At 34.8% G+C, this 27,368-nt stretch overlaps 2 protein-coding genes across 2 annotated transcripts in view; one reads left to right on the forward strand and one right to left on the reverse strand.

Annotated features, from left to right (window-relative positions):
- The window catches only part of Trpm (transient receptor potential cation channel, subfamily M), a 308,502-nt gene that overhangs the window by 164,664 nt on the left and 116,470 nt on the right, over positions 1-27,368 (reverse strand). The gene's annotated exons all lie outside the window — the stretch shown is intronic.
- LOC140752517 (ejaculatory bulb-specific protein 3-like) lies at positions 11,681-14,783 on the forward strand. Its single transcript, XM_073086854.1, has 2 exons — positions 11,681-11,867; positions 14,587-14,783. The coding sequence occupies exons 1-2, from the start codon at positions 11,681-11,683 to the stop codon at positions 14,781-14,783; spliced, it is 384 nt and encodes a 127-aa protein (XP_072942955.1).

Here is a 27,368-nt window from a genome sequence, read left to right on the forward strand (position 1 = left end):
GTATACGTCAATACATTTTGTACAGGAACTATAGGAAAGTATTTTTCTGTCTGAAGATGTAAATAAATCCTTAAAGATGATAATTGGTGACAATCTCATTGTCAAAGTCTCCTACTTTTCAATACAAATAGCATTTTTGTCTGACACGTTCATAGCACAGTCATGGTATGGAACGGTTTCGTATCCGTTCTTAAAACAAAACGCAGTAACTCTGCTTCCATCCATAAATAAATCAACACTAAAATTTCCCTACAAATTACGAATGGGGACTATGAATAGAAATTGTTAACATTTATCCGAAAGGAAATCCGGCCGTGATCCGAATTAAGATAAATGGGATTCGGACCGGGTGCACATGAGACTGGATTAATCAAATTAACAAACCAATTACATGTAAATGGGGATTAGTGCGTTGAATCGAAATGGACATCTGCCGTCTGATTTAACATGTATCACATACGTAATGTTGGTAACGAAAGAAGGTGGTAGAACCCATTGTGGATCGACTCCGGCGGCACCACCACCACACCTATTTCTGCCAAATAACAGCACTGTTAAGCGATGCTGTGTTCTGGTTTGAAGGGGGTGGTAAGGTAGGCGTTCTAACTTAGTCCTCAGGGACGGCGGCGCATCTGTGGCCGACCTTATGTAGGAATATCTAATCCTATCTGAGGTTGATTACAGATGTCCATGGACGCCAGTAGCCACTTACAATCAGGTGGATTGCACACTCGTCTGCTAGTCCTATATTATAAAAAAAAATGTAGTCAACTACTTAAGTCATCAGGACCCCTTACATGCGTTACTGGGTAATATAAGTATTTTACATAATTTTATACTTTGTACATTTTTGTACTAGGGCTATTTTGTCCTTTATACTTGCAAAATTAAACATAGATAACATAGATAGATAAACAAATCTAAAGCAGAAAGTTCGTTTGTTTTCTATAAAATTGTTTGAAAAGGCCAATTAAGGTAGTTTGCTGATCAAAGGAGAACAATAGTATAAAGGAGTGTACAGAGCCACAGAGTGGAAACGGAGCCATCCAAGCGATCACATTGAACGTAACATTTTTATTATAGCATTTGCTATTAATTTTCCTTTTTATTACATTTTATAAGCTTTAATTAAAGTTTGTATGTATGTAAGGGTCAAACCTTGCAACTGAATTTTAAAATAGGTATAACCAATTGAGCTGAAATTTTGTGTACAAATTTGGTTTGGATAACATTGCATGACTAGTTTAGTGAAGTTATTCTAAAACCAATATGGCGGACCAATTATTTTTTATGCACCCCTGAATGTGGGGATAAAAAAGTTATCCGAGAAGAATACGAAAGACTGATGTAAATAAAAAGCTTGTTTTTAAATACTTTAGCTGTCTGTCGTGGTAACCACTAGATACGAAACTAAATAAAAAAATCTTACTAAATCTTAGTATTTACATAATTTTATACTTTGTACATTTTTGTACTTGGGCCCCTTGTTTCTAATAATTGCGGAACTAAACATTGTTAGCATAGAAAATAAAACAAATCTAAAGCAGAAAGGCCGTTTGTTTTCTATAAAAATGTTTGAAAAAGCCAATTAAGGTGGTGGTGATCAAAGGAGAACAATAGTACAAAGGAGTATAAAGACCCACAGAGTGGAAACGGATCCAGCCAAGCGATCACATTGAACGTAACATTATTAGATAACATTTATAATTCTTTTCATGGTAAAAGGAAAGAAAATGAAGTTGTTTAATTTTGTTGATTATTAACCTATGCCACAATTCGTCCGAAATCTCATATATCGAAATCCTTCAAGCCGTTTGGCTGCAATGGCGTACCAAAGAATGACATATCTACACATATACCCTTAGATGACATTACCCTCCGCCATCGAGTAAAAACACAGAATTGTAAGACAAAGTCCTCATTTTGACGAAATTAATACGACAGTCTATGACTCGCACCACATTTCTTTCCCCAGTACTTCCCGGAATGCCTTTGTAAAACGAACGCGCTTGTCGCCTCACAAGAGTATTGCGTTGCGAACATTATTACCTGCTTCGGTCAGGAATTGGGAACTAAATTCCCCTACTTTAACTTAAAGAGGTTCTCAAAGTTTTTAATCTTAGTTTAGGAGTACCTGAAACCAGGTAAATTAAAATTAAAATAAGTATCAATCATCAAACTTTTTAAGTGACTACTGCAAACTTAAAAAGTTGAACTCAGTCAATAAAAAAGGTTATTTACTAAGTGTTTATACTAATGAACTAGCTGAACTAGATAAAGATTGAAAAAATGGAACAAAAAAATAGCTTATATCACTACCAAAATTTAGACGAAACCAACGAAACCTCGTCGACAACGTTTGGGCTCTAAAAACATTACCCTCCGCGATCATATAAAAATAATCGAAAAGTTGCAAGTACAAATAAAAATCTGGTTTATACGAGCGCAACGCAATACAAGTCTGTGACTTGTACCACATTTCTTTCTTCAGTACTTCCCGGAATGCCTTTGTAAAACGAACGCGCTTGTCGCTTCACAAGAGTATTGCGTTACGAACTTTATTACCTGCTTCGGTCAGGAATTGGGAACTAAATTCTACTTTAAAAGACTGAATGAGGTTCTCAAAGTGTGTAACCCCTAAATTTACTGCGTTGAACTGTCAATAAGATAAGGTTCTTCATGTATTTAAACCTCAAATAAGGTAGCTGAACTGGAGGCTGAAAACGGTTCTCAAAGTGTATTACTTTGGCACTTTACAAAAAATTTGCAAAGCAAATTCTGCCGATTTGCTTATACATAAATAGCACACACGTAAAATGCAAATCATGTCATTTATTCAGGATAAAGCAGGATTCTGGATGAGTGGTTACATCGTACGATATTAAATGCTTAGAGTAAATTAAAATTATATATGTAGCAAATATAATTCGAAGTCACATATTGCGTTCACATTCGCACTATTCACAAAACGTGCTAAGGATGTATTACTTTCAGGGGGCTGATAAATAAGCGACAATAACGCCACTGACGATTCCTCACTGTTGCCACCTGTCGCAAGCAACCGCTACATACTGCCGGCGCCAGTCGCCAGCGATCATCGCTTATTGTCGCTCGTATGTACTCGTAATCTTCCTTAGAGTTACATGAGTAACTCTAAACGCAGGTTAGAGTTACATGAGTAACTGAAACGCAACTCGCACTTGTATGGACAAGTGCGAGTTGCGTTTCAATAAGATTCACGAAAACCTTGTACTTTTTCCTGACGTAAAAATAAATGTTAAACAGCTAAGATCAAAGTTTCCATTAATTTAGTAACTTGTTGATTGGTACTACAAGATAAAGGTTACCACAGTAGGACTACCATGAGTTTACAAAAGTATTACTCGCTAGCGACTGCGTAAAATAAATGTATGAAAAATTTTACAGCGCCTCTGGTGGTTACTCGTACTAAAATCCGTAGTGACGTAACTCGATACGTAAAAAACCTATCGAAATCAAATCGCTAGCGAATGTCATTATGATCTATTGCCATACAAATTCGGTCCCATGAGTCATAAATTTGACAGACGTTGTCAAGAAATACCGTAACGATAGTAGTTATGTTATTCACTAGCAAAATGACAATAGTTTTCTATTTACCATTTCTATAGTGGCGTTTCTATGCCAACTCATGGTAATGCTACAGGTTGATTGCGAAGTTTTTAAGAGTCTTGTCTAGACGGAATATTGTACATACAGAATTTACATACAAATGGTCCATTTTGAAAATGAAAATCTGTGTTTTGACTGCGAAGATAGCATCGCCACCCTTCAGATTCAAAAGGACCAGATTAAGGACCCATTACAGTTTAAAGGTGATAGAAACTTCCATTGACTTCGGATATACCACCGCCACTCCTATTTTGTCTTATAGCATCAGTGAGAAGCCTTGCTGTGTTCTGGTTTGAAGGATGTGGTAAAGAAGACATACATATCCGAGGCATTCCAACTTGATCCTTAGGGGTTGCTGCGCACCTTGGACCAACCACAGGTAGAAATCTAATCTTATCTGGGATTGGCTTTCCATCAGGTAGACTGCAGTGCTCGTTTTCTAATTTATTATTATAATAAGTTGCTATCCCAAGACTAATTTGAATATATCTTTTAAGTTTGTCTTCCACACCATATTTCAAACTAGAACACAGCAGCGCTATACTGCTGTTATACGGCAGAAATAGGATTGGCTATGGTATCACCGTCAAAATATTTATTCCTTTATTTATTTATTCATCCTAAACAAATTATTTATTCCTTACATTTGCATTATAATATTCTGAAACAAGAAGAATAAACACAACAAAAGTTTCAGAATTTCTTAATATCATGATTATATTGCTTTGGGTAACAAAATTTACATAATTTGAAGAATGTAGCAATAGAAACGCTCAAATATGCCGTGAAACAAAGCGTTTGACTTTAAGAAATATAAATTCAGGGCCTCTTAAGTTTTGTTAGACTAAAATTAACAATTTATTCTGGAATTGAAAGCGGTGAAGAAATTCTAGAGGGTTTGAATTTCGCGGTATTTTTTATAAGATTTATATTTTAAAAGCAAGAATTGCATTACAGTAGAAATAGGTGTGGTAGATATGGCATCCGTTGACAGTGGCTACTGCTGCAGCAGAAAGGATAAGTTAGAAGTTAACTAACTGAGGGTGGCCACAGATGAGTTACTCTGAGTTGGAACGTTTCCAGTCAGTATCTACCTTACCAGAACCAAACCAGAACACTAAATCGCGGTGTAAGAGTCAGATGAACGTATGTACAAAAAATCAAAAATGGTTTCTTTATCACAAAACGGTCCACAATGTAGTCTTTTATGAAATGGCAAAACGACGTAACGCTATATTCAATATTTTGATTTCAACTACTGTATATTATCTCTATTAATAATCGGGTAAAGTTGAAGTGGCGAATTTTCACACTATTTTTGCTCTCCTGTAAAATTGACAAAATGTAGATACGTTCATCTGACTCTTACACCGCGAAATACAGTTGCGCTAACACCGTTACAAGGCAGATATAGATGTGGCGCTGGTGCCTCCGGTGTTGAACCACGAAGAGATCTAGATCCTTCAAAACTGAACGATTTTAACCTACACCTTTTACCAGAACATATTAGTTTTACACCCCAATAAAGAGCGTCAGCAACAGATACTAATAAGTATTACCAATTAAACTGATATTAAATTCGAGGGTAATATCCGTAAACTGAATTTGATTTGCAACCATTAGTGGTTCAGTTTATTAGTCTGATAGGAGAAACGTTGGTTGAATACTAAATAGTGATTATGATTGTAAGCTAAGATTTGATTACATAGTTTTATGGTTACAACTAAAATGTCACGGTTTTTTGTTAATATTTTAAATTTTAATCATAGAAATGATGGCAAAATAGGAGCAGACGAGCATGCAGTCCATATGATGGTACGTGGCAACTGCCGCCCATGGACATTTGAAATCAACCCCAGCTAGGATTAGATATTCCTACCTGAGGTCGGCCACAGATGCGCCGCTATCCCTGAGGACTAAGCTGGAACGCCTCGGAAAAGTACATCTCCCTTACCACACCCTTCAAACCAAAACACAACATCGCTTAACACTGTTGTTATGAGACAGAAATAGGTGTGACGATGGTGTCGCCGGACTCGAACCACAAAGGGTTCTACCTCCTTCTTCGACCTCTCAATCTAGGAGGCCGAGGTTCAAATCCCAAGCACGCACCTAATTTTTGAAATAAGTGCATGTGGAATATTAATTTTATTAGTTCCTTTTAGTGAAGGAAAACATAGAGACAAAATTTACATTCCTGAATAATGTTCTCAATGTAGTGTGAAGTTTGTCGATCTGCACTTAGCCAGCGCAGTGAACCCAGTGTGCCCAGCAGTGGGACAGTGATGGCGACTATAAAACCTCATTTAACCTCTAAAACAAAATATCACATAAGTTCAACAGGTCTCTAATTTAACCTATATACCCTACCCAAACTCCATATTAATATACTTATAACATTGCGTCAATACTGCGGTAAAATATGTAATTAAAACTATATCACGCCCGTGTATCTAACGCGAAACCATTTGGTAAACTATAAGCTTAATTAAATTTTAGTACGCTAAATAATAGAGTAGAATATTTGACGGTGGTTGAAGTTTAACTGCAAAGTCACCGACACATTTTATGGGATAGAAGTAGAGAATAAGCAAGCAGTCCGCCTGATGGTAAATGGTCACTCCCGTCCATGGATAATTTTACAGATAAGAAGACAATTTTTGAACGAACTTTTTATAAAATAATATTAATATTTAAGTGAATTGTTGGTCTGTGACAGAATCAGGGTTCGATCCCAGGCTAAGCAGATATAAACGAAGAATTTATATGTTGGTTAGAGTGTTTATGTTCATGGCACCGGAATTACATTGTAGGGTTGTTAGTGTACAATAGCGACAGTTATTATTATTATTATTTTATATTATATAGGAGTAGCAGACGAGCATGCAGTCCACCTGATGGTAAGTGGCTACTGCCGCCCATGGACATCTGTAATCAACCCCAGATAGGATTAGATATTACTACCTGAGGTCGGCCACAGATACGCCGCTACCCCTGAGGACTAAGCTGGAACGCCTCGGAAAAGTCTCTCTCCCTTACCCTTCAAAACGGAACACAGCAGCGCCTAACACTGCTGTTATTAGTCAGAAATAGGTGGTGGCGGTGGTGCCGTCGGAGTCGAACCACAAAGGATCCTACCACCTTATATTATTACTTTAGTTAATCAAGTTCAATTCAAATATATAATCAGATAAACTATATACCGTCAGATCTAAGAAAATGTCGCCTCTGCAGAATATAATTATATAATAATCGTCCAATTCCGTAATGAATGAAGATACTCTTCAATGTTATCTATAAAACTCAGCGCTTGCTAATTTGAATAATAAGTACCGAATAAGAGAATTATAGAACTGCCGAATTGGCGATATTAAATCAAATAAATTATATAAACCTTATGATGAAAAACCTACCTTTATTGATGCTAAAAAAATTTGGTTGCTATTTGGTTATATTTTGTTTTTCGGTTATAGGAGCATGCAGTCCACCTGATGGTAAGTGGCTACTGCCGCCCATGGAAACCTGTAATCAACCCCAGATAGGATTAGATATTCCTACCTGAGGTCGGCCACAGATACGCCGCTACCCCTAAGGACTAAGCCGGAATACCTCGGATAAGTATATCCCTTACCACACCCTTCAAACCAGAACACAGTAGCGCTTAACACTGCTGTTATGAGGTAGAAATAGGTGTGACGGTGGTGCCGCCGGAGTCGAACCACAAAGGGTTCTGCCACCCAAAAAATGATGGAGTCCTAACAAAAGTGGGCCTCAGGTCGTCATTTTTAACTTTAGGAACTAAGTTGAAATGCCTCATGTACGATGTTGGTGTGCCTCCAAAGTCTAACCATTAAGGAATACCAAAATTACAACAAACCTCCCTTTTTGTAGAAATTTAAAAACATCCCTTAAATTACATCATAACGTAGAAAGACAAGTATTTTATATATGTTCATAAAAGATCGTAAAAAACCTTATCGTACTCTATTTTGGCGTATTCATATCAGATACTTTATGCCCTCCATAAAAAAAGAAAAAAATGTGACCTGAATTAAAAAACACAGGTCCATTTTAAGCATAATTTAAGCCCCAAAATTTTACCGCATTAATTAATATGCGCTTTCATTACTGGTCAGTTGGAAAAATGGTCAAATTTCCAGCAATGTAGAGAATTAAAATTTTCCACCTGTGTGAACAAGAGTAGCAATTAGTTAAATTATTCAACCAAATTGCAGTTTTACGAGATTAAATTCGGAATATTCGTATATTCTGAATTAAGGATTGGTCGAACAGAACGCGTATTTTAGCGCCACGCTAGGCGTTGACGCTACAAGTAAATCCTGACGCCGCAGACGGCTGTCGCGGCGCTAGGCGTTCTTGTCTGTCCCTGTAGTCCCGGGACTAGAATAGGGCTACGGTATCCCCTGCCTGTCGTAAGAGGCGACTAAAAGGGGGCTTCCGGGCTTGCGGGCGGCAAGAGTGGGAGCTCGAACTGTCCAGTAAGCGACCCCGGGAAGGACGGCGGTATGTCGTCGCATACCGTCGTGAACACCAGATGGTGTGGGAGGAGCAAAAACTGCTCCCCAGAGCTCAATCGGGGGATCGCGTTTGGAGGACTCCGGTTACGTTCCCTCGGAGATCCCGGAGTTCTCCAACAAGCGTTGAGGACGGCCACCGGGGGGGGTTTAGTGCGGTAAAAATCCCACATAACTCAGCGTCGCTCCCTCGTTGTCGGATGCCTTTTGAAGGTTTCCCACTCGTTAAGAAAAAAAACCGTAACCGGTTACTAGGTACTTCTACTAACTCAGTACAATACAACTCAGCGGCGTCAGGATTTACTTCTAGCGCTGACGCCCTAGCGCGGCGCTAGAATACGCGTTCTGTGTGGCCGAGCCTTTATACGTTGAAAATGCATTTTTAATTATTAATTCTATTAAAGTGGGATTTGGTTTTTTGTGAACACCATACGAGTTTATATATGGCAGTGATCACTTACCATCACGTGGACTGCTTGCTCGTTTACTACTGATATTATTTCAGGCACATTGAAGATTTTCGTTTGGCTCGACCCAGACGAAGATAGGCACTTAAAGAATTTTATGGCGAAATAAAAAGATTTTTATATAAAAAAATAAAAGTGTGCAGTCGAAAAGGTAACACATGGACTCAAGTAGGGGTTTAAGCAAGAGGCTTAGATACTTTTTCCGTAAATTTACCACCCTATAAAAGGTCACAGATGGTCTTAAGTACAGGATTTAAGATTTGGAGAGGGGTTTTAAATTTCTTAGCGTATACAGGCGGTAGTAATACTACAAAGGCGTTACAATCTTTATTTCATTTAATACATCATTTAATGGCCCTTGTTCAGACAAAATCACAGGCAAAGGCTAGTAATTAATTAAGGAAAGATTGCGAGGAAATTAAAATTAGGACAAAGTCAAAGAAATTAATAATCTCGTCCAATCTCGATGAAACTTAATTAAAAATGTAAATACCGATATTAATTACTAGGCGAGGTCCGTCTCGCCTTTACCTTGGTTAGAAGGATCTATAATAATAAAGGTAAAAGGTAGTTTAATATTATTGATTTATATCGTTCTTAAGGGTATATTAACTTAAGATATATTTGCTATCATTTTATTTTTTTAATTATAGTATGCTAATAAGAGTTAATACTTAAAATTGATGTATTTTAACTACATAGCAGCAAGTGACATGGAAAGGATATAACCCAATACTTATTACTAATTGGTAATAAGTTCTGAAATATATCAGAGATTGTTTCAGTGTGAAACGGAATAAAAGTTTTTTGAACGAAAATTTTGAAAATATTCGCTCTACAGCCCAATCTACGATATACCTTTTTAAGGTTACTGGTTAAGAAACTGTTATAAATTCAGACAATAATCCGCAACAAAGCATAATTTTGATATATAAGGAAAATCCGAAGACCATTCATTGCGTGTTCTCTATAATCTATTCTATCGGCCAAGGGCTTCATAAGATAGATACTATAAAAGATAAAAATATTTTCCAATAACCACAGTTAAGTTTTGAACTTCACTACAGTGTTGTTTAGTACTGTAACTCCGTAATACTCCTCAGATGTCATCTTAGTTACTTACGATTGTTAAAACTTCTTCTTGAAACACTTACCTGCAATGATATAAAAACATAATTAGAATTAAGAAATATAGAAAAGTGACTTAGTGACAATTTTCAAGGATCGCATTTATATCAAGTAAGTATAAAACTACATTATTATTACAAAAACGAAAAAAACTTGAGAGCTTAAAAAATATGACCTGAAAACCCTTTGAAGGTGGTAGAACCCTTTGTGGTTCGACTACGGGAGCACAACCGTCACCGAATTCTGCCCAATAACAGCAGTTTAAGCGCTGCTGTGTTCTGGTTTGAAGGGTGTGGTAAGGCAGACATACTTTTCCGAGGCGTTCCAGCTTTGTTGTTCACCTTACCACTCTGACAAACAAAGGATTCTGGATTCGACTCCCGATTCTAGACATCAAAACTATAATAAAAAAAATCTGGGTCTGGGTGTTTTCGTTATATTTGTATGTGTATCCACCACAGAGGAATTCTATTGAGACTAAAAGCGCCGAGAGCAGTATAATATTTAGTTATTCAAACAACAAACACATAAATCTTAATAGAGCTGTATAAACTCAAGTCCCACAGGATTAAGCTGGAATAAATTGCTATGAAATGAACGGAACTTTCGTTGGTTTCATTCTGAATTTGTAGCGATTTATTTTTGTTATTAATTGTATACAAACCGGTAGATTTATTTTCTCTATTCAAGACTTCATTAATAGATAAATTATGCTAAGTCACTTGATGTCAATGAATTATTAAATAAAAGTATATTTTCATAGTTCAAAAATTGTAAACTGACACAATTTAATAGATCCCATGACGTAGGGGCATATTATTTTTCAAATGGGTTTAAAGAATTTATTTCTCATAAAGACTTACAGTCACTTACATGAGAACAATTAGTGAGACAATTAATGAGAACAAATTCATATCTTCACTTACATTTACTTCTTCAAAACGAACAAATAGTTCCTACAAACAAAGGATATTTGTCGTGAAGAAATACTTTCTGAAGCGGGTGACGTTCAAAAGAAGTTGCAAGGAAACCATATTTTAAAGGACCATACCATTGGTGTTCCGTTTATATCAGACATTGGACGAGTCAGACATGGCACATGTCATGACAGGCAAAATCATATTTTATACAATATTTTGACAGGCACGAGCCGTCTATCGAACCCCTGACCTTGTAAAAGTAGATAACCATTGAATAAGACAATACTGTTTGCTACGGCATGTGCCTGACACGCTCTGTGCCTGTAGAAGTAAATGAAATCTATTTCAACACAATACACTCCTGGAAAAGTTGATACTTTCTGTCTGGCACGGTATGTGTCTGGCACGCTTTATGTCTGTAGATATAGGTGTTAGAAATACATTTAAATTATTGAATTATAGTATGACTTTAACTAATTATTTTATGTAATTTTCATAATGTATTATTTTTATAATAATAACTGGCCGGTACGACTGTATGACTTGGCATAAAAAAGAAAAAAGAACGCTCTCGACGTTTGAGTTGTATTTTGCGCGGAAATAATAAAAGTAAATTGGATCAAGAAATAGTTTTATTTTATTAATTTCAGAAGTGTGATAATCTCAAATAAGTGAACCCTAATTCAACGTGTATTGTACACGTTCTTTCTACTCTTTGGCTGCCGCCCATGGACATCCGTAATCAATCCCAGATAGGATTAGATATTCCTACCTGAGGTCAGCCACAGATGCGCCGCTACTCCTGAGGACTAAGCTGGAATGCCTCGGAAAAGTATGTCTCACTTACCACACCCTTCAAACCGAAACACAGAAGCGCTTAACACTGTGTTATGAGGCCGAAGTAGGTGTGGAGGTGGTGCCGCAGGAGACGAAACATAAAGTTCTACCACCTTCAATTTTGTTTTTCTTTGTTGGCAGTATGAAGTTCCTACTCTTCGCCGTGATGCTATCAGTGTTTTGGATCTCAGTTCAGACTGAGAGTTACACGAGTAAATATGACAAGTTGGACATAGATGAAGTACTGGCGAACAAGAGATTGCTGACAGCGTATGTCAAGTGTATGACTGATGCGGGCCGGTGTACGCCTGAAGGGAAGGAACTTAAATGTAAGGATTTATTTATTTAATACATAGATTAGTAAAGATTACTCACTCCTAACAAGAAAATGTACCCAGTTTTGAGAATTGAAATAGTTGCGTAAAAAACTTTTACCACGTCTCCGTGCTAAAATGTCCCTAAGATATTTGAAATAATTATTTATTTGTTATGTTAATTACGCAGTATTAGTTATTTATTCGTAAATTTTCTCTAAAAATGTTTTTATTTGTCAAGAATTAAAAAAAAATAACTTACTAATAAGCCATTTGTGGCTTCATTCAATTTCAAGGCGGCGAAGTATCTTTACTAATCTATGGTTTAATATGGCAAACCACCTATATACATAAACAACATTGCACATATCTAATTATTATAAATGTTATGTATGTATAAATAAATGGATGCTAAAAAGTTTATAAAATCTGCTATGGTGATGTAACGTCATTTTGTTTGTCGGATCCTTCTCAAAAAACATTAAATTAAAAAAAAAAATATTGATTGGCCATCTTGGAGCGTCTACCATATTGAATTTAGAATGACGGCACGAAGTTCAAACGTATTAATTAAAAAAAATATAAATTTCAAATTAAATTCACAATATATGTAGTTCTAAGAACAAGTACTCTTACACTAATATATTTTGTGGGATATATAGAATTGTCTCAGGTTTTTGTATAAAAAATATCCTAAATCTATAACGATATAAACAGTATAGTCCGCGAGGTATGAGCTGAGCTTTGCATTAGTGTGAGTGAACAAAAAAATTAGAGTCAGATAAAAAAAAAATCAAAAATATTTTTTATCATTTTTAGTTACGAGTAGGTACATAAGTTGAAGAGGTATTCTTGTTTAAAAAAAAAATAAAAAAATATTTTTACAATATGCAAAGAAATTAATTAAATAAACTTTGTAGTATTTAAGCCCACCATTTCGTTACGTTGTACTATTTTATAATAAGAGCTTATGTACTACTATAAAATACACCGACTTGTTATTAAGTGTAAAATACGTTTCATAAGTAAGGAAATTTAGGCATGAATGAATCATATATTATCTATGTAATCTCCCTAAATATAGCTAATATTATATACATTTTATATGAACCATACCAATGGTATCGTATATTGAGCGCAAATCCCCACAAACAGTATAAATGCAACAGTGTTAAAATAAAGGTAGATGCACAATCTCACATCTAGTCATCGATGGATTGAATCAACCACATTTAGAATACATTGTTAGTGAGTTAAAATCTGTACCCTTACCATGAGTTTTCAAAACATCCCAGAATTTTACGTTACGTTTACTCAATCCATTATTCTGTTCCGTTTGCTTCAGTATACTGAGTAAATGTAACAATAAGTGCTCAAGTCTTTTTGTCTGCCTCATATGTTCACAAAAAACAGAGACATAACATAAAGCGCCATTTTGTCAATTTAGACATTTAATGTTACGTTACTGACACTATAGTTCTGATACAATCAGCTAGGGGCGCTGATTGGAATTTGTATGGGCAAATACTTAAACAAATACCACAACAGTCATATTTGTCAAAACGTAAAAACTCATGGTAAGGGTACTGATCCGAATTTAACCGACAATACATTGTTCCGACCGTAGTCGACGCAATTTCTCGTAGGCAATTCTGATGACGTCATACGGATTTCTGAGTGAATAACCGACACGGCAGTTTCTACTCGTTTGCTACGGAAATCGAAATTCTATTGAAAAAAATACATAGTAAAGAAATATATACGTGTATACTTGTTCTCAAAGGTATAATATACTAATGTAACAATCTAACTTGGTCGTTATCGTGGCTTACGGCGTAGATCCTTCTTATTCTCTAAGAATGAGAAGAATTTACGGTAATGCCAAGCAGTAGAGCCGAAATGGTTTATAATGGTACCACTCAGATTGCTTCGCAAATCCGAAAGCTATTGAAAAAATCCAATTGCAAAAGGCCGTCGCATCGGCAACTGATTACAGCAAGCAGCGAACGCAGTACCCCTATATAATCCGATTTGTACGTCCGATACGGATGCGTTCAATCCGTACGAGATTGGACGGTCACCTTTATCCACAGTTATATAGACATTATACAGAGGAGCGCGTTTTGTTCCAAAATAGCACATCATTAGACGAAGATTCTATGCAGAAGGTCGTAAATATGAGAGTTGTTATAAATTATTTGGTATATTGCTCACAAAAGAAGAGAATGCTCACGAAATAGGGATTTCAGCTTTTATGGTCGTAATACAGTGCTTTATTAACTAAATATGCTGGTATATGTGATATGGCATTGTATTAAAAGGTGTGCTGTTTTCTTTTCTTTTTTTAATTTACTCGACATTGAATCATATTTTTTATTACGATCTTTTATTTAATTTTCCTCATTAGTTCGTATATAAGGAACAAATCTTGCAAGTGAATATTAAACTGCAACGAATTGAGCTAAAATTTTGCATACACGTTTATGAAGTTAAGTTATTAAATATCCAATATGGCGGACGCCAAAAGATGGCCGACCAATATTTTTTTACGCAAGTCCATGATATGGGTATCAAATGAAAGGGTTTTTAGAGAAGAATAAGAAAAACAAAATTACGTTACCAAAAGGCTTGATTTTAATAACTTCGTTAATGTAAATTTATGCAAATGCAATTTCCATGACAATATAGGTTATGTTATGATATGGATGTGTTAGTAATATATTTTTTGTTTTAGCACATATAACAGACGCACTCAAGACTGGTTGTGAAAAATGCACAGAAAAGCAACGCAAAAATATACGAAAAGTGATCAAACATTTAGCGAAATACGAGAAAGAGGCGTGGAAACAACTAGTTGAGACCTACGACCCGAAGAGGATCTATTCAGAGAAGTATGAGAAAGAGTTTGAAGACATCCAAGCGTCACAGTAAGACTCAGTTGTGCCAATAACCATAGAAACCATGAAAATCCAAAAACTATAGCTTTTATTAAATTTAACTTAGAAGCTTCTCATATAACTAAAAATCTAGTTTAAATTATTTAAAAATAACTAATTTTAGATTTAAGACTTCATACCTAAGATGAAAAATAATAATTATGATATTTATGGACTAAAATATGGTCTGACAAATAATGAAATATATTCTGACTCGAAAACTATAAACCTTTCAAACAGTTACATGAGATATAACATTGTTGATAACAAAATATCTAAACTTTAAAGTGTAAAATTCAAGAATCCTAGAAACTGCTTGCAGAATAATATTCTATTCAGTTAGATTCTAAAATTAAATATGGTAGAAGTTAAATGTAATTTGATGTAATAGATGACTGTAATAATTCATCTCAGGATTTGAATCCAAATACCAATGATATTTTCGAATGCATATTAGGCAAATATTAAGTGAAGAAAACTTAGAAGTTTGTTAGTTACTTCGTTACTTAATGTTCATTATTTGGTAACATTAGAAACTGTTTATTAGTTCAACTAGCTGACCCAGCAAACTTTGTACCGCCTCAAAATCTATTTAGCAAATATATTTCATATAAAATATAGCCTATGTTACTCGTGGATAATGTAGCTTTCGAATGGTGAAAGAATTTTTAAAATCGGTCCAGTAGTTTTTGTGCCTATTCATTACAATCAAACAAACAAACAACAAAGTTTTCCTCTTTATAATATTAGTATAGATAATAATAGTAAATTTTATTCAGAAACCCGACGTTTAATATGATGACCTTGGAGTAGATTCTTGGTCATTACGATACCAGATATCTCTGCAGTTTCATTCAAATATAAGAGCATATCTTTAAGTTTATTTATATGTAATATAACAAGTATTTCTCGTAAAAAATCATGAAGTTTAGATACTTGGTCATCATTAACCATCATTAAATTTTCTCTGCGGCTTCCTTAAAAAAGAGCTTGTCTTGAACTTTATTTATATATAATATAACAAATACTTTCATTTCCAATATGATCATGCGATATAGGAATAACTCCACAAATAAGTTTTAGTACATTACCTATATCATAGATTTTCTTATATTTTCTTATATTTATATCATATCATATCATTTTCTTATATTTTCATTTGCAAAAGTGCCTCTATTTAAGTCACATTTCTCTCTTTACATTTAGAATCATTTTCGGCTTTACTTTTGGGCTACTAGAAATACTTACAAAGATAGTTTCAAATAGGAAGCTCTTTCTTATCATAGACAGGAAATATATTTAAGCCGTTCTTATTCGTTGAGTTCACGAAGTAATTCGTATGGATAATGGGATTTCTTTGACATTACTAACCCTTTGACTGTGACTTTTGTGTGTATGTGTAACCTTTTATTTATGTGTGTATGTGTATTGCTTTTCTATTGTTCTTCTTTTAAATTGCCTTCCTAATTTATTTAATCAAAAATTTCTCTATATTCTGAAGTATATTGGATACTTGTGTGTGTTTTGTATGCATGTGTGATCTATTTCTTTTATACTTTCTTTATTAACAAACTTTATTGACTACTTGAATATTGGCTATGTGTTTATGAGCTATCATCTACATCTACAGGTTAAGGGCGTTTCAGATACGTGTTGTGGCAGACATATGTTATATACAGTGTATTTATATATGTATATCTACCGTAGTATTAACACGTGCCATCCTGTCAAAATATTGTATAAAAATATAATTTTGCCTGACACGACCCGTGTCTGACACGCTTAATGCCTGTAGATATAGATTTACCTAATATTTTTATTCATAGAAAAGACATTTAACAAAATGTTAATATTTCCTTCTTCAATTAAAAATGTCTTTCCTATCATATTTCTACCCTCTACCGTTTATATAAAGACACTTAAGTCTTATTTACCGGTTTTTACATTTTCCTTAATCGACGACAAATTACATTGAAAAGAAAATCGTGCCTTGAAAAGTCCCTAGATATTCGATCTTGAGCATCGGTATTGAGGAAAATGACTATAATTCCATTTTGAAATAAATTGAACGCTTCTAGAGCAATGCATAAATCATCGGTAATAAACTCAACGGTATTTGATTATGTTCATCGTTTTTAGGGTTCCGTACCCAAAGACGACCCGCGTGGCGGAGCGGTCATCATACCGGTCTGACGCGCAGAGGGTCCCGGGTTCGATCCCCGGCCAGACAGATATCTAAATGATGAATTTAGGTTTCTTTTTCTGGGTCTGGGTGTATGTATTTGTCTTTGTGTGTGTCCATGGCACCCACAATACAGGGAATCCTAGTGTGGGGCTGTGAGTGTAGAAAGCGTAGAAAGCGTAGCGTAGAAAGGGTAAAAACGGAACCCGACTTCGCTGTCTTTCCGTCTGTTTATTTTTTGAACCGTAATAGACAATTGCATTATTTACAGAGTAAGTGTGACTGTAGCCGCTCTAACAACAAATGCTAAAAAAAACAAAACTTGAAAATAAATGGAGGTCGCCATACAAGAAACCGTTATTTCTCGGAGATTTGTGCTTTATATTTTGAACTTTTAAACTTTTCACAAAATATTTACTTCTATCTGCTAAAATAAAAATAAAATAGAACGGAACTCCCCGTGCGCTAGTTCGATTCGCACTTGACTAGTATTGTTAATACTGCAACTTCAGTTAAGGAATATGGAATTCAATGATGCCGTGTAGTATATTAGAATTTGATGATATTAATATTTTGATATGGAACTTTTATTGTATATTCTGTATTTAACTGACTACAGAAAGGCTAATTAAAATGCTACTGGGATAATTAATAACTACAAATAAATTTATGAACAATTTTAGGTACATTACTTTTTACATATATTTTTATAAAATAAGTAAACATCAATTATATTATATACGTACTAACCGATTTTATAATTATTTTGAGATTTTATTATTTACTATTATATACTTTGGTGATGTTTTTGTTTGTTGTTTTATCGTTAAGTTTTGTATTTACTGTGTTTTCGTTGTAGTTTAATTAAATATATTGCATGCAACATTGTTTTCGTTTTAATCCCATCCCCCTTTTTATTGTTAAGCTTCAAAAAAGGAGGAGGTTCTCAATTCGACTATATGTTTCTTTAACCGTAACGTATCCATTTCTTTTAACCTTAAGTATATTTCAAGTGATTAAAGTGACCAAAATAAAGTGTCAAAAATACTGCTGAGTAATATAAAGCAGAGAATAAGTATTTTTTTTTTTATAATACAGAAGTAGCAGACGAGCATGCAGTCCACCTGATGGTAAGTGGCTACTGCCGCCCATGTACATCTGTAATAAACCCCAGATAGGATTAGATATTCCTACTTGGGGTCGGCCACAGATGCGCCGCTACCCCTGAGGACTAAGCTGGAATGCCTCGGAAAAGTCTTTCTCCCTTACCACACCCTTCAAACCGGAACACAGCAGCGCCTAACACTGCAGTTATTAGGTAGAAATAGGTATGGCGGTGGTGCCGCCGAAGTCGAACCACAAAGGGTTCTACCACCTTCAAACTTTAACACTCATCATATACGAGTATACAATTATGATATTGATATTATTTAACCAGACCATATACATACAAGTTACATACATTCAAATTATACATTACCTACGTATGCAAATAATCCAAATTTATAAACAGATAAAGTAATAAAATGAAAAAACACATAATTTATAGGAATATACGAGTAGATACTAGATAAATAATCAACTTTACCAAAAGTTTTTTCCTTATATAGAGAAATTTATTTCTCATGCGTACATTACTCCTCTATAGAACGTTCGTGTATTGATATCGAAATTCTTATTGAAAGCTGAAACATAAATCTTTCTAAAGCATCGTTTGAGCTGTCTGAGAGAGCCTTATTTCTATTGTTTTAACACCTTCAAGCCTTCCATTATCACTCGTGCCTCGAGTTGGGAACTTTTTAGGTACCTAATACTTTACTTTAGCCTTGTATAAAGAAACACTTTTGGTAAAGTTGATTATTTATCTAGTTTCTATATTCCTAAAAAATATGTATTTTTTCATATTATTACTTTGTCTGTTTATATATGTGGTACACATTTTTAATTTGAATGTATAGATTTCAGAAAACAGGTAAAAGTAATGTGGTATGTATGTAACTTGTATATTCATACACATACATTGAAAGGGGTCCAAATCAGATTCGATTCTCGGTTAGGTAATTATAGTGTAGGTAATTATGTAGTTAGGTATTATTAATTAATTTTAAAATTTTATGTCAAAACATCTTACAAAATATTTCAGTACAATTTATTATATATTTTGAAAATCATGAAATCACAGATTGACAAGTTCTGATAGCATCCTATTTTAAGAACAAAAATAAATATTTACTTAAAATGAGTTTCACAGCCCAATTTCCAAAGTTTTGATAGCAGCCCTATCGCAAGAACAAAGAACTTAAATAGCGATAAGAACAAAACATTTACCTTTAAAAGGTTACCTTTAAAATGTTTTAAAAGAAAAGCTAATGGACTTTTTGTGTTTTTGAAAAAGACGAAGGAAGCAAGAAATGGAAAATCACGCCCAATTTCAATCGGTGCATTCATTTAAATATTTTAATTGTTGTAAGGGGCGACGCTGTCACAATATCTTTTTCTAAGAAACCTTTGTAAAAGATAAAATATTGTGTAACTGTATAATTGTACTCTGAAAGCAATTAGTATCTTTTGTAGGGAAATGGAAGATTGTATCAGCGCCTGACTACTTTTAACAGTGTTAATTTTTTTTATAATATTGGGGTAGCAGACGATCATGCAGTCCACCTGATGGTAAGTGGCTACTGCCGCCCATGGAAGTCTGTAATCAACCCCGGATAGAATTAGATATTCCTATCTGAGGTCGGTCACAGATGCGCCGCTATCCCTGAGGACTAAGCTGGAACGCTTCGGAAAAGTATGTCTCCCTTACCACACCCTTCAAACCAGAATACAGCAGCGCTTAACACTGCTGTTATGAGGCAGAAATAGGTGTGGCGATGGTGCCGCCGGAATCGAACCACAAAGGGTTCTACCTCCTTCAAAAATTACTAATTTAATACTACGAAATAAAATGAAAAAAAATCTTCTTCAGAAGGTCGAGTACGTACACACACGGTAAACAAGTACATATAAATGTTTTAATAAAGTTTCGGTTCTGTCTTAAGTAGACTTGACTCCAAATCAGATGGAATATGTTTCAAATTCTATTTTCGAATGGGGAAGAATTCACAAAATTCTATCAGTGAAGTCTATCTGAACAGATATTCGTAAACTATTCGAAATAGGAAATATCTGATGCTTCAAACTTCATATTTCACAAAAACACAAAAAGTAAAACGTAAAGTGGGGTACTGACAAGGAGTATGTACATTGTACATGTTATACAATATTTACATACTAGCTAACAATTCCCCGAGTAACGCCGAATAATGAGAAGCATGTTAACGCCCACATGAGTACACAAACATATGCATAATCCTTTCGCGGAGATAAACTTACATCTCAGAATAGACGAGCATCGTGGCGAGTATCAAGTACACACGAATAATTTATTTACGTACAAAGTCGTATTTGCACTTATTTGTCTGTGCTTGGCAAGTATTCAAACGTTGCAATACATGACATTCGTAAATCTACTTTTGCTTGTTACTCATTGATTTAACGTTGTTTTCGATACATTACACTCCAGAGTCTGTACCCAGCTTGACATATGTCATTATTTTACATTTTTCTCCGCCCCTGCCCAGTTTTACGATCGGTGTTAGCAAGTTGACATATTTGCAACCTAATTATAAAATGGGAATGCTCATTCCCCTCGCCCATACAAACACGCGAGCTCACGTGACCTGATGGTGAAATGAAAGAATTGTTTATCTTAATTAGGGGCATTAGGCCCTCGTTTGTATGAAGTTTTTACGATGTGATTATTTTGAATGACGGTACTACTGTGGGTTTTAATTTAGTTCAAATTTCGAGTTTTTTTGTTTCTATATACCTACTATATTTTACGGTAAAAGTAAATTTAAAGTACGACATAGTAGTTGATAATCAGAAAATTGCCAAAAATGTCTAATTTATGGCTTTGTTTCGTATATGTTTTTATATATTAAACTGTCATACAACGCAGTAATACCCAAAAATATTATATATTTATTGTTTTTTTGTGATATTTAGTTTTTATATATTCAAAATAGAAAGACACTTATGACGGCAGATAGTTACATTTATTTTACGGGACACTTTAATTTCGCGCTTTTTGTTTTATTGTTCCTCGTTTAATAATAATTAATTATTTTTTATTAATTAATTATTGTTAATGAATTAGTAGCTCCCTGCAGGAACTATAAACAATTAAACAGGAGGTTACTATAAATTGGAATGCCTCATATCATAATATGTTCCTTACTTTTTATTCACCCTTAAAAACACAGTAACTGTAGTGTTTTATCACCCCAACCGTACCCTTACCATGAGTTTTTACATTTTGACAAATATGACTGTTTTGGTATTTGTTTACGTATTTGACCATATAATTTCTAATCAGCGCCCCTAGCGGATTGTATCAGAACTATAGTGACAGCAACGTAACATTAAATGTCTAAATTGACAAAATGGCTCTTTTTGTTTTGTCGCTCTCTTTTGCGAACATGTGAGACAGACAAAAGACTTGAGCACTTACTTATTGTTACGTTTACTCAGTCTACTGAAGCAAACGGAACATAATATTGGATTGAGTAAACGTAACGTAAAATTGTGGGATGTTTTGAAAACTCATGGTAAGGGTACTGATCGCGTTAAAACAAGTTATTTCAGGTCGACAAAAAGTAAAAAAGTTTCTAGCGGTATGTACGTAATTGCGTAAGTGTTCTCATTTCAGTTGAAAGTAAGCAAATACAAAGTAATTTGAATGTTATGTAGGAATTTAATGTTAGGTAAACTTTATATTTTAATTTTTTAACTGTTTTATTGCGACGCGTGTATACAGATTTTAATCAACGCTTTGTTTTAATCTAATACAATATCGATGTGAAGCAAGTAAAAGTATTTTTTTAATATAGTAATATTTACACACATATCTAATGTTTTCTGGTTTAAGGGTGTGTTAGGAGGCCACCCTAATACACACCTAAAACAAGAAAACAGTAGCATTTTACACTGCTGTTTTAAAAACAAATTTCCACACAAATTTCTATCTTAAGACAGATATCTTAAGGTAAGATATCTTAAGATACTTATACTTATACCTTATATAGATATAAGACCTTATATAAGATATTAATCTTAAGATAGAAATTTGTGAACTTTATATTATCTTAAGATATAGATCTTATCTTAAGATATCTTAAGATAGAATTTTTTGTGGGCTGTTGGGCATGGTGTCTCTGAAGTTGAACCATGGAGGTTTCTACCATTAAAATCCATATGGCGGACATCCCAAGATGGCAGCCCAATTTTTTATGCACCCACATCACATGGGTATCAAATTAAAGTATTTTCTGAAATACAAAAACAAAATGACGTTACTAAAATGTTTATTTTATCAACATTTTTCATATTAATTTATTCTTTTTAAGATTTTCAGTAATATGCACTTTTATATGCACTATTATGCCCCTATATAATGCCCATAGATTAGTAAAGATTACTCCTCACAAGAAAATGTAACCAGTTTTGACAATTGACATTGTCACTGTCATCTATTTTCGTGGTTGATGAATATTTAAAACATATAGTTTTTAGATCATTTACAAATGAAACGATATTTCTCCGCACTTTTTTTTTTCGATTTTGTGTTTTTTGCACCACTTAACTGCGCATGTCGGCATTGTTCCTCGTAAATTACACCATGGCAGCCATTAAATGGCTGACAAAATTGTTAGCCATTTAATGGCTTCCTTCAATTATAAGGCGGTGAGCTATCTATAATAATGTCTACAATACCTACATATAATTTGTGACAAGACAAAGACTTCATTGTTTCCCTTACAGAAAGTAGAAAGAGCGCATTAGTTTAATTGAAAGAAGATGATTCCGGCTCTATTCAGGTAAAATCTAAATGACTTCTAAAATCCTCTTAAGTTGAAAAATAATTATGTGTATTATATAGTAAAATTCTCTTCTTAGTGGAGTAATTTATTAACGCTATGTAATTATATATAAGACATATTAAAATGCTGTATTTTAACTTTGTTTTTTCTGTTTTGCGCCTGTTGAACGTAGGGATACCTTATATTATACCCATGAAAATGATATATTTGATTTTAATTTTAATTAATTGAGAGTAGTTTTTAAAGGTGGTAGAACCCTTTGTGGTGCGACTCCAGCGGCACCACCACCACACCTATTTCCGCCTTACAACAGCAGTTAAACTCTGCTGTGTTCTGGTTTAAAAGGTGTGGTAAGGGAGACATACTTTTCCGACACGTTCCAGCTTAGTCCTCTGTAGTACCGGCGCATCTGTAGTACCTCAGGTAGGAATATCTAATCCTATCTGGGGTTGATTACAGTCAGTGGGCGGCAGAAGCCACTTAGCATCAAGTGGACTGCATGCTCATCCGCTACTCTTATATTATTAAAAAAAATTAAATCAAGGCGTTAGCAAATATTCACCAAATTAAATATAAAATTCAATATTAAAATATTTTGAGTATTTTTTTTAATTTATTTGAATACCTTAAATAAGAGACAGACATTATCACACGTAATCAACATTTAATGATATTCAAATAAAGATTCGATTTGATTTAATTTCAATAAGAAAGCTCTTTCAAGCATTACTAAAACAAACTTAAGAACAAGCAAACAACTGAGAACAAACAATGAGAGCCACTTTAAATTTAAGCTTGGAGAAAATCGAGACCTATTGTTCCACGTAACAATTAGAATAACTGGATTAAATTAATTGGAAACATACAATAGAAGCCGTTATTAAGGTTTGAACATTTAATTGAAAGTTTAAAATATTTACATTACAAGTATTGAAGGTGGTAGAACCCTTAACTTCAACTCCGGCAGCACCACCGCCGCACCTATTCCTGCCTCATAACAGCAGCGTTAAGCGATGCTGTGTTCTGGTTTGAAGGGTGTGGTAAGGGATAAATACTTTTTCGAGGCGGTCCAGCTTAGTCCTCACGGGTAGCGGCGCATCTGTGGCCGACCTCAGGTAGGAATATATAATCCTATCTGAGGTTGGTTACGGATGTCCATCAACTGGACTGCATGCTCGTCTGCTATCCCTATATTATGAAAAAAAAACAGTATAAAAGTTATTTTTTACAAGTTTAGCTTTTCAGTTTTAGCAGTTCTTTTCTGTACGCTTGATACCTGTGCTTGTGTTCACCATTTTTCGAATTTCCTAATTTGGTCTACTGTAAAATAGACACGGACAGACACGCGGACATTTCTTACGGGCCTTAGGAAAAATGCGTTCATTTTTAACCGACATCCATAGTATTAAGTATTCGATAACTAATAACTAACGTTGGCTTTACGAGCGCTTTTCTTGTCGCACGTGTGTACGCACGCACGCGTGCCAATTATATCCTATCCTTTAATATGCGCACACTCACAAACAAACTGCAGAGCATTCATGCGTGCGAGTGTGATGTGCGTGCCAACGTACATGCGTGCCGGGATAGACGCCTCTACGCCATCCAAAAAGTTTAATTTGACAGGTGTAATCTCACCAGACAACATCAAATTTTCATACGGATCCAAAAGTTTATTAACGGATCTTATCTTACAGATAAAATTACGGGCAAAACAGAATTAATGTTACTTAGCTAAGTTACTGGCATTTACGTAATTACGAGTATATTTAGAACAAAAACTTTAGCAAAAACACATTACCGTTGATTAAGAATTTATGCTAATTTATTGCCCGACAGATAAAAAGGCAGGATGAGGTACTTTCGTACTTATTAAAAGGTAAGCCTTCGCAAATGAAAGTGCCCTAAATGAAACGTAACCATTGAATATTTTAAACATCGTCCGTGGAGTTGGCAATAAATAAATTCCTAATTTTGTTCCTCCCTGCCTTTGTGTTCAGGCTTATTTTTGGAACTGTTGCCGCATGGGAAAAATTAAATTCTTTTAATATTGTTTTGTTTTATAGACAAAATTATAAAATTTGGATAATGTGATGTCTGGAAAAATACAAACTTTTTAAATTACCCAATAACTAGTGAGTGAAAATGGTTTAAATGAAATACTATCTTTAATCTACACTAATATTATAAAGAGGAAAACTTTGTTTGTTTGGTCGTAATGAATAGGCTCAAAAACTACTGAACCGATTTTAAAAATTCTTTCACCATTGGAAAGCTACATTGTAACATAGGCTATATTTTATATGAAATATATTTGATAAAAAAGCGTGTTAATAGATTTTGAGGCGGTACAAAGTTTGCCGGGTCAGCTAGTTTGATATATTTTAGATTTCACACAACGTGGAATTAATGATTTCACCTATGTAGAACTATTTGAAAATATATTTTTTTTCAATGTCTTCCGAAAATTAAAGATGCTTGCTATAACGATAGAAGGTAAACATCGTGAAGAAACGAACATACTAGACCAGAGGATTCTTTTAAAGAAAAACACAGTTGAATTGAGAACCTCCTTTTTTGAAGGCGGTAAAAACCCTACCATCTTACACTAGGCCGCCGTGTTGGATAGTCCGTCTCAGTCGTCCCAGTTCTTCTCAACGTCAAAGGGGTAAAACTATTCTTACCCCTTTAACGTTGAGAAGAAACCCATTCTTATAAGTGGCACAGTAATGGATTGTCGACAAAAGTAAAATAGCCATAGTATAGCCTGTACATGATTTGAAAGTATTTAAAGTGTAGTTTTACAAAAAAGTACGAGTAAGTCGCTTTCAGCAACGTTTAGGAGCTTATAGCTTTAGAAATGCCGCTATTAAAACATTCAGCAGGATAGTGAACGGAATTATTAACGGCATTTTAGTTAAAACTGATAATGAAGTCATGAATCATCAGTAGATCACACAGTTATATTATTGAAGTTAGACTTCTCAGTTCTGAGTCAGGGTGGTTCTTCCCTGTAGTTCCAGGACTAGAATAGGGCTACGGTAACCTCTGCCCGTCGTAAGAGGCGACTAAAAGGCGGCTTCCGGGGTTGCGGGTGGCAAGAGTAGGAACTCGAACCGTCCAGTAAGCGATCGCGGGAAGGACGGCGGTATGTGTGGTTGCATACCGTTGTGAACACCAGATGGTTTGGGAGGAGCTAAAACTGCTCCCCTAGAGTGGAGCCCGATCGGGGCTACGCGCTTGGACGGCCACCGGGGGGGTTTTAGTGGGGTAAAAATCCCACATAACCGGGCGTCGCTCCCACGTCGTCAGGTACCTTTTGAAGGTATCTCCTCATAAAGAAAAGAAAGAAAAAAAGGGTCGGGTTGGTTCATGATAGTGGCCCATAGCATCCACAATAGAAGAGATACCTAACCTGCAGACAGCTATATTACAATGTACATACTCCTTTACTGATAAGGGTTTAGACCTTTACTAAGTTTTTCGTCCACCGTTTATGTATTCTTAATAAGACAAGTTCCTAGAATTCCCTCGGGAGTTTCCCGTGTGAGGTAATTGGACGTATTGCGACAGGGGGATTAATTTGTATTAACGCTACGCCTCCCTTCGTGTTGTTTAATATTTAAGACCATTTGGTAACAACTACCTCGTTACAGCTTGAGAAAATGATAGCTATAAAATTAATATAGTTTTTGGGTTCTGAACGCTAAGGGACAACGGGTAACTGTTACGTCATAAGGCAGATTATAATGTGTATTTCTATGGCCGATAAAATTATAAATACTAAATAAGATCACTTCACATCTGATGGCACGATATAAGGAAAATCTATTTCCCACTGCTGGGCACGGTTCTCTCAGAGTGAGAGGGCCCCAGTCAAGCTCTAGTCAAATGCGAATTGGTAGACTTGACACAACTTTGATATTTTTTTTTAATAACACAAGCGTAATAATTAACAACTAATTTCTAATAAGTAGTAACTTGCCTGGGATTTGAATCTCGGACCCATCGATTGAGGCCGAGTTCTTATCACTGCTTTTATGGTAAGTCACTATATTTTACTGTTCAGTATTTCGGACTGGACTGGCTGAAATACTTATCTACACTAATATTATAAAGAGGAAAACTTCGTTTGTTTGTTTGGTTGTAATGGATAGGCTCAAAAACTACTGGACCGATTTTTAAAAATTCTTTCACCATTCGAAAGCTACATTATCTACGAGTAACATAGGCTATATATATGAAATATATTTGATAAATATATTTTGAGGCGGTTAAAAGTTTCCGGGTCATCTAGTTATAAATAAAAAGAGTAAATTCAAAATTTTTAATGTTGACATTTCGTTCATTACTCACATAATTATACACACAGTTGGCATTCGGAAATCGTCACAGGACGTATGTTAGGTATATTTTATATTATTACATGGGTCCTGTGGACCTATTCGAGAGTCGCGAGTGTGTGCATCAA

This window comes from Epargyreus clarus, unplaced genomic scaffold, assembly GCF_041222505.1.
Source record: "Epargyreus clarus isolate Ecla_fem2 unplaced genomic scaffold, WU_Ecla_fem_2.2 ptg000024l, whole genome shotgun sequence".
Taxonomy (NCBI): Eukaryota; Metazoa; Arthropoda; class Insecta; order Lepidoptera; family Hesperiidae; genus Epargyreus; species Epargyreus clarus.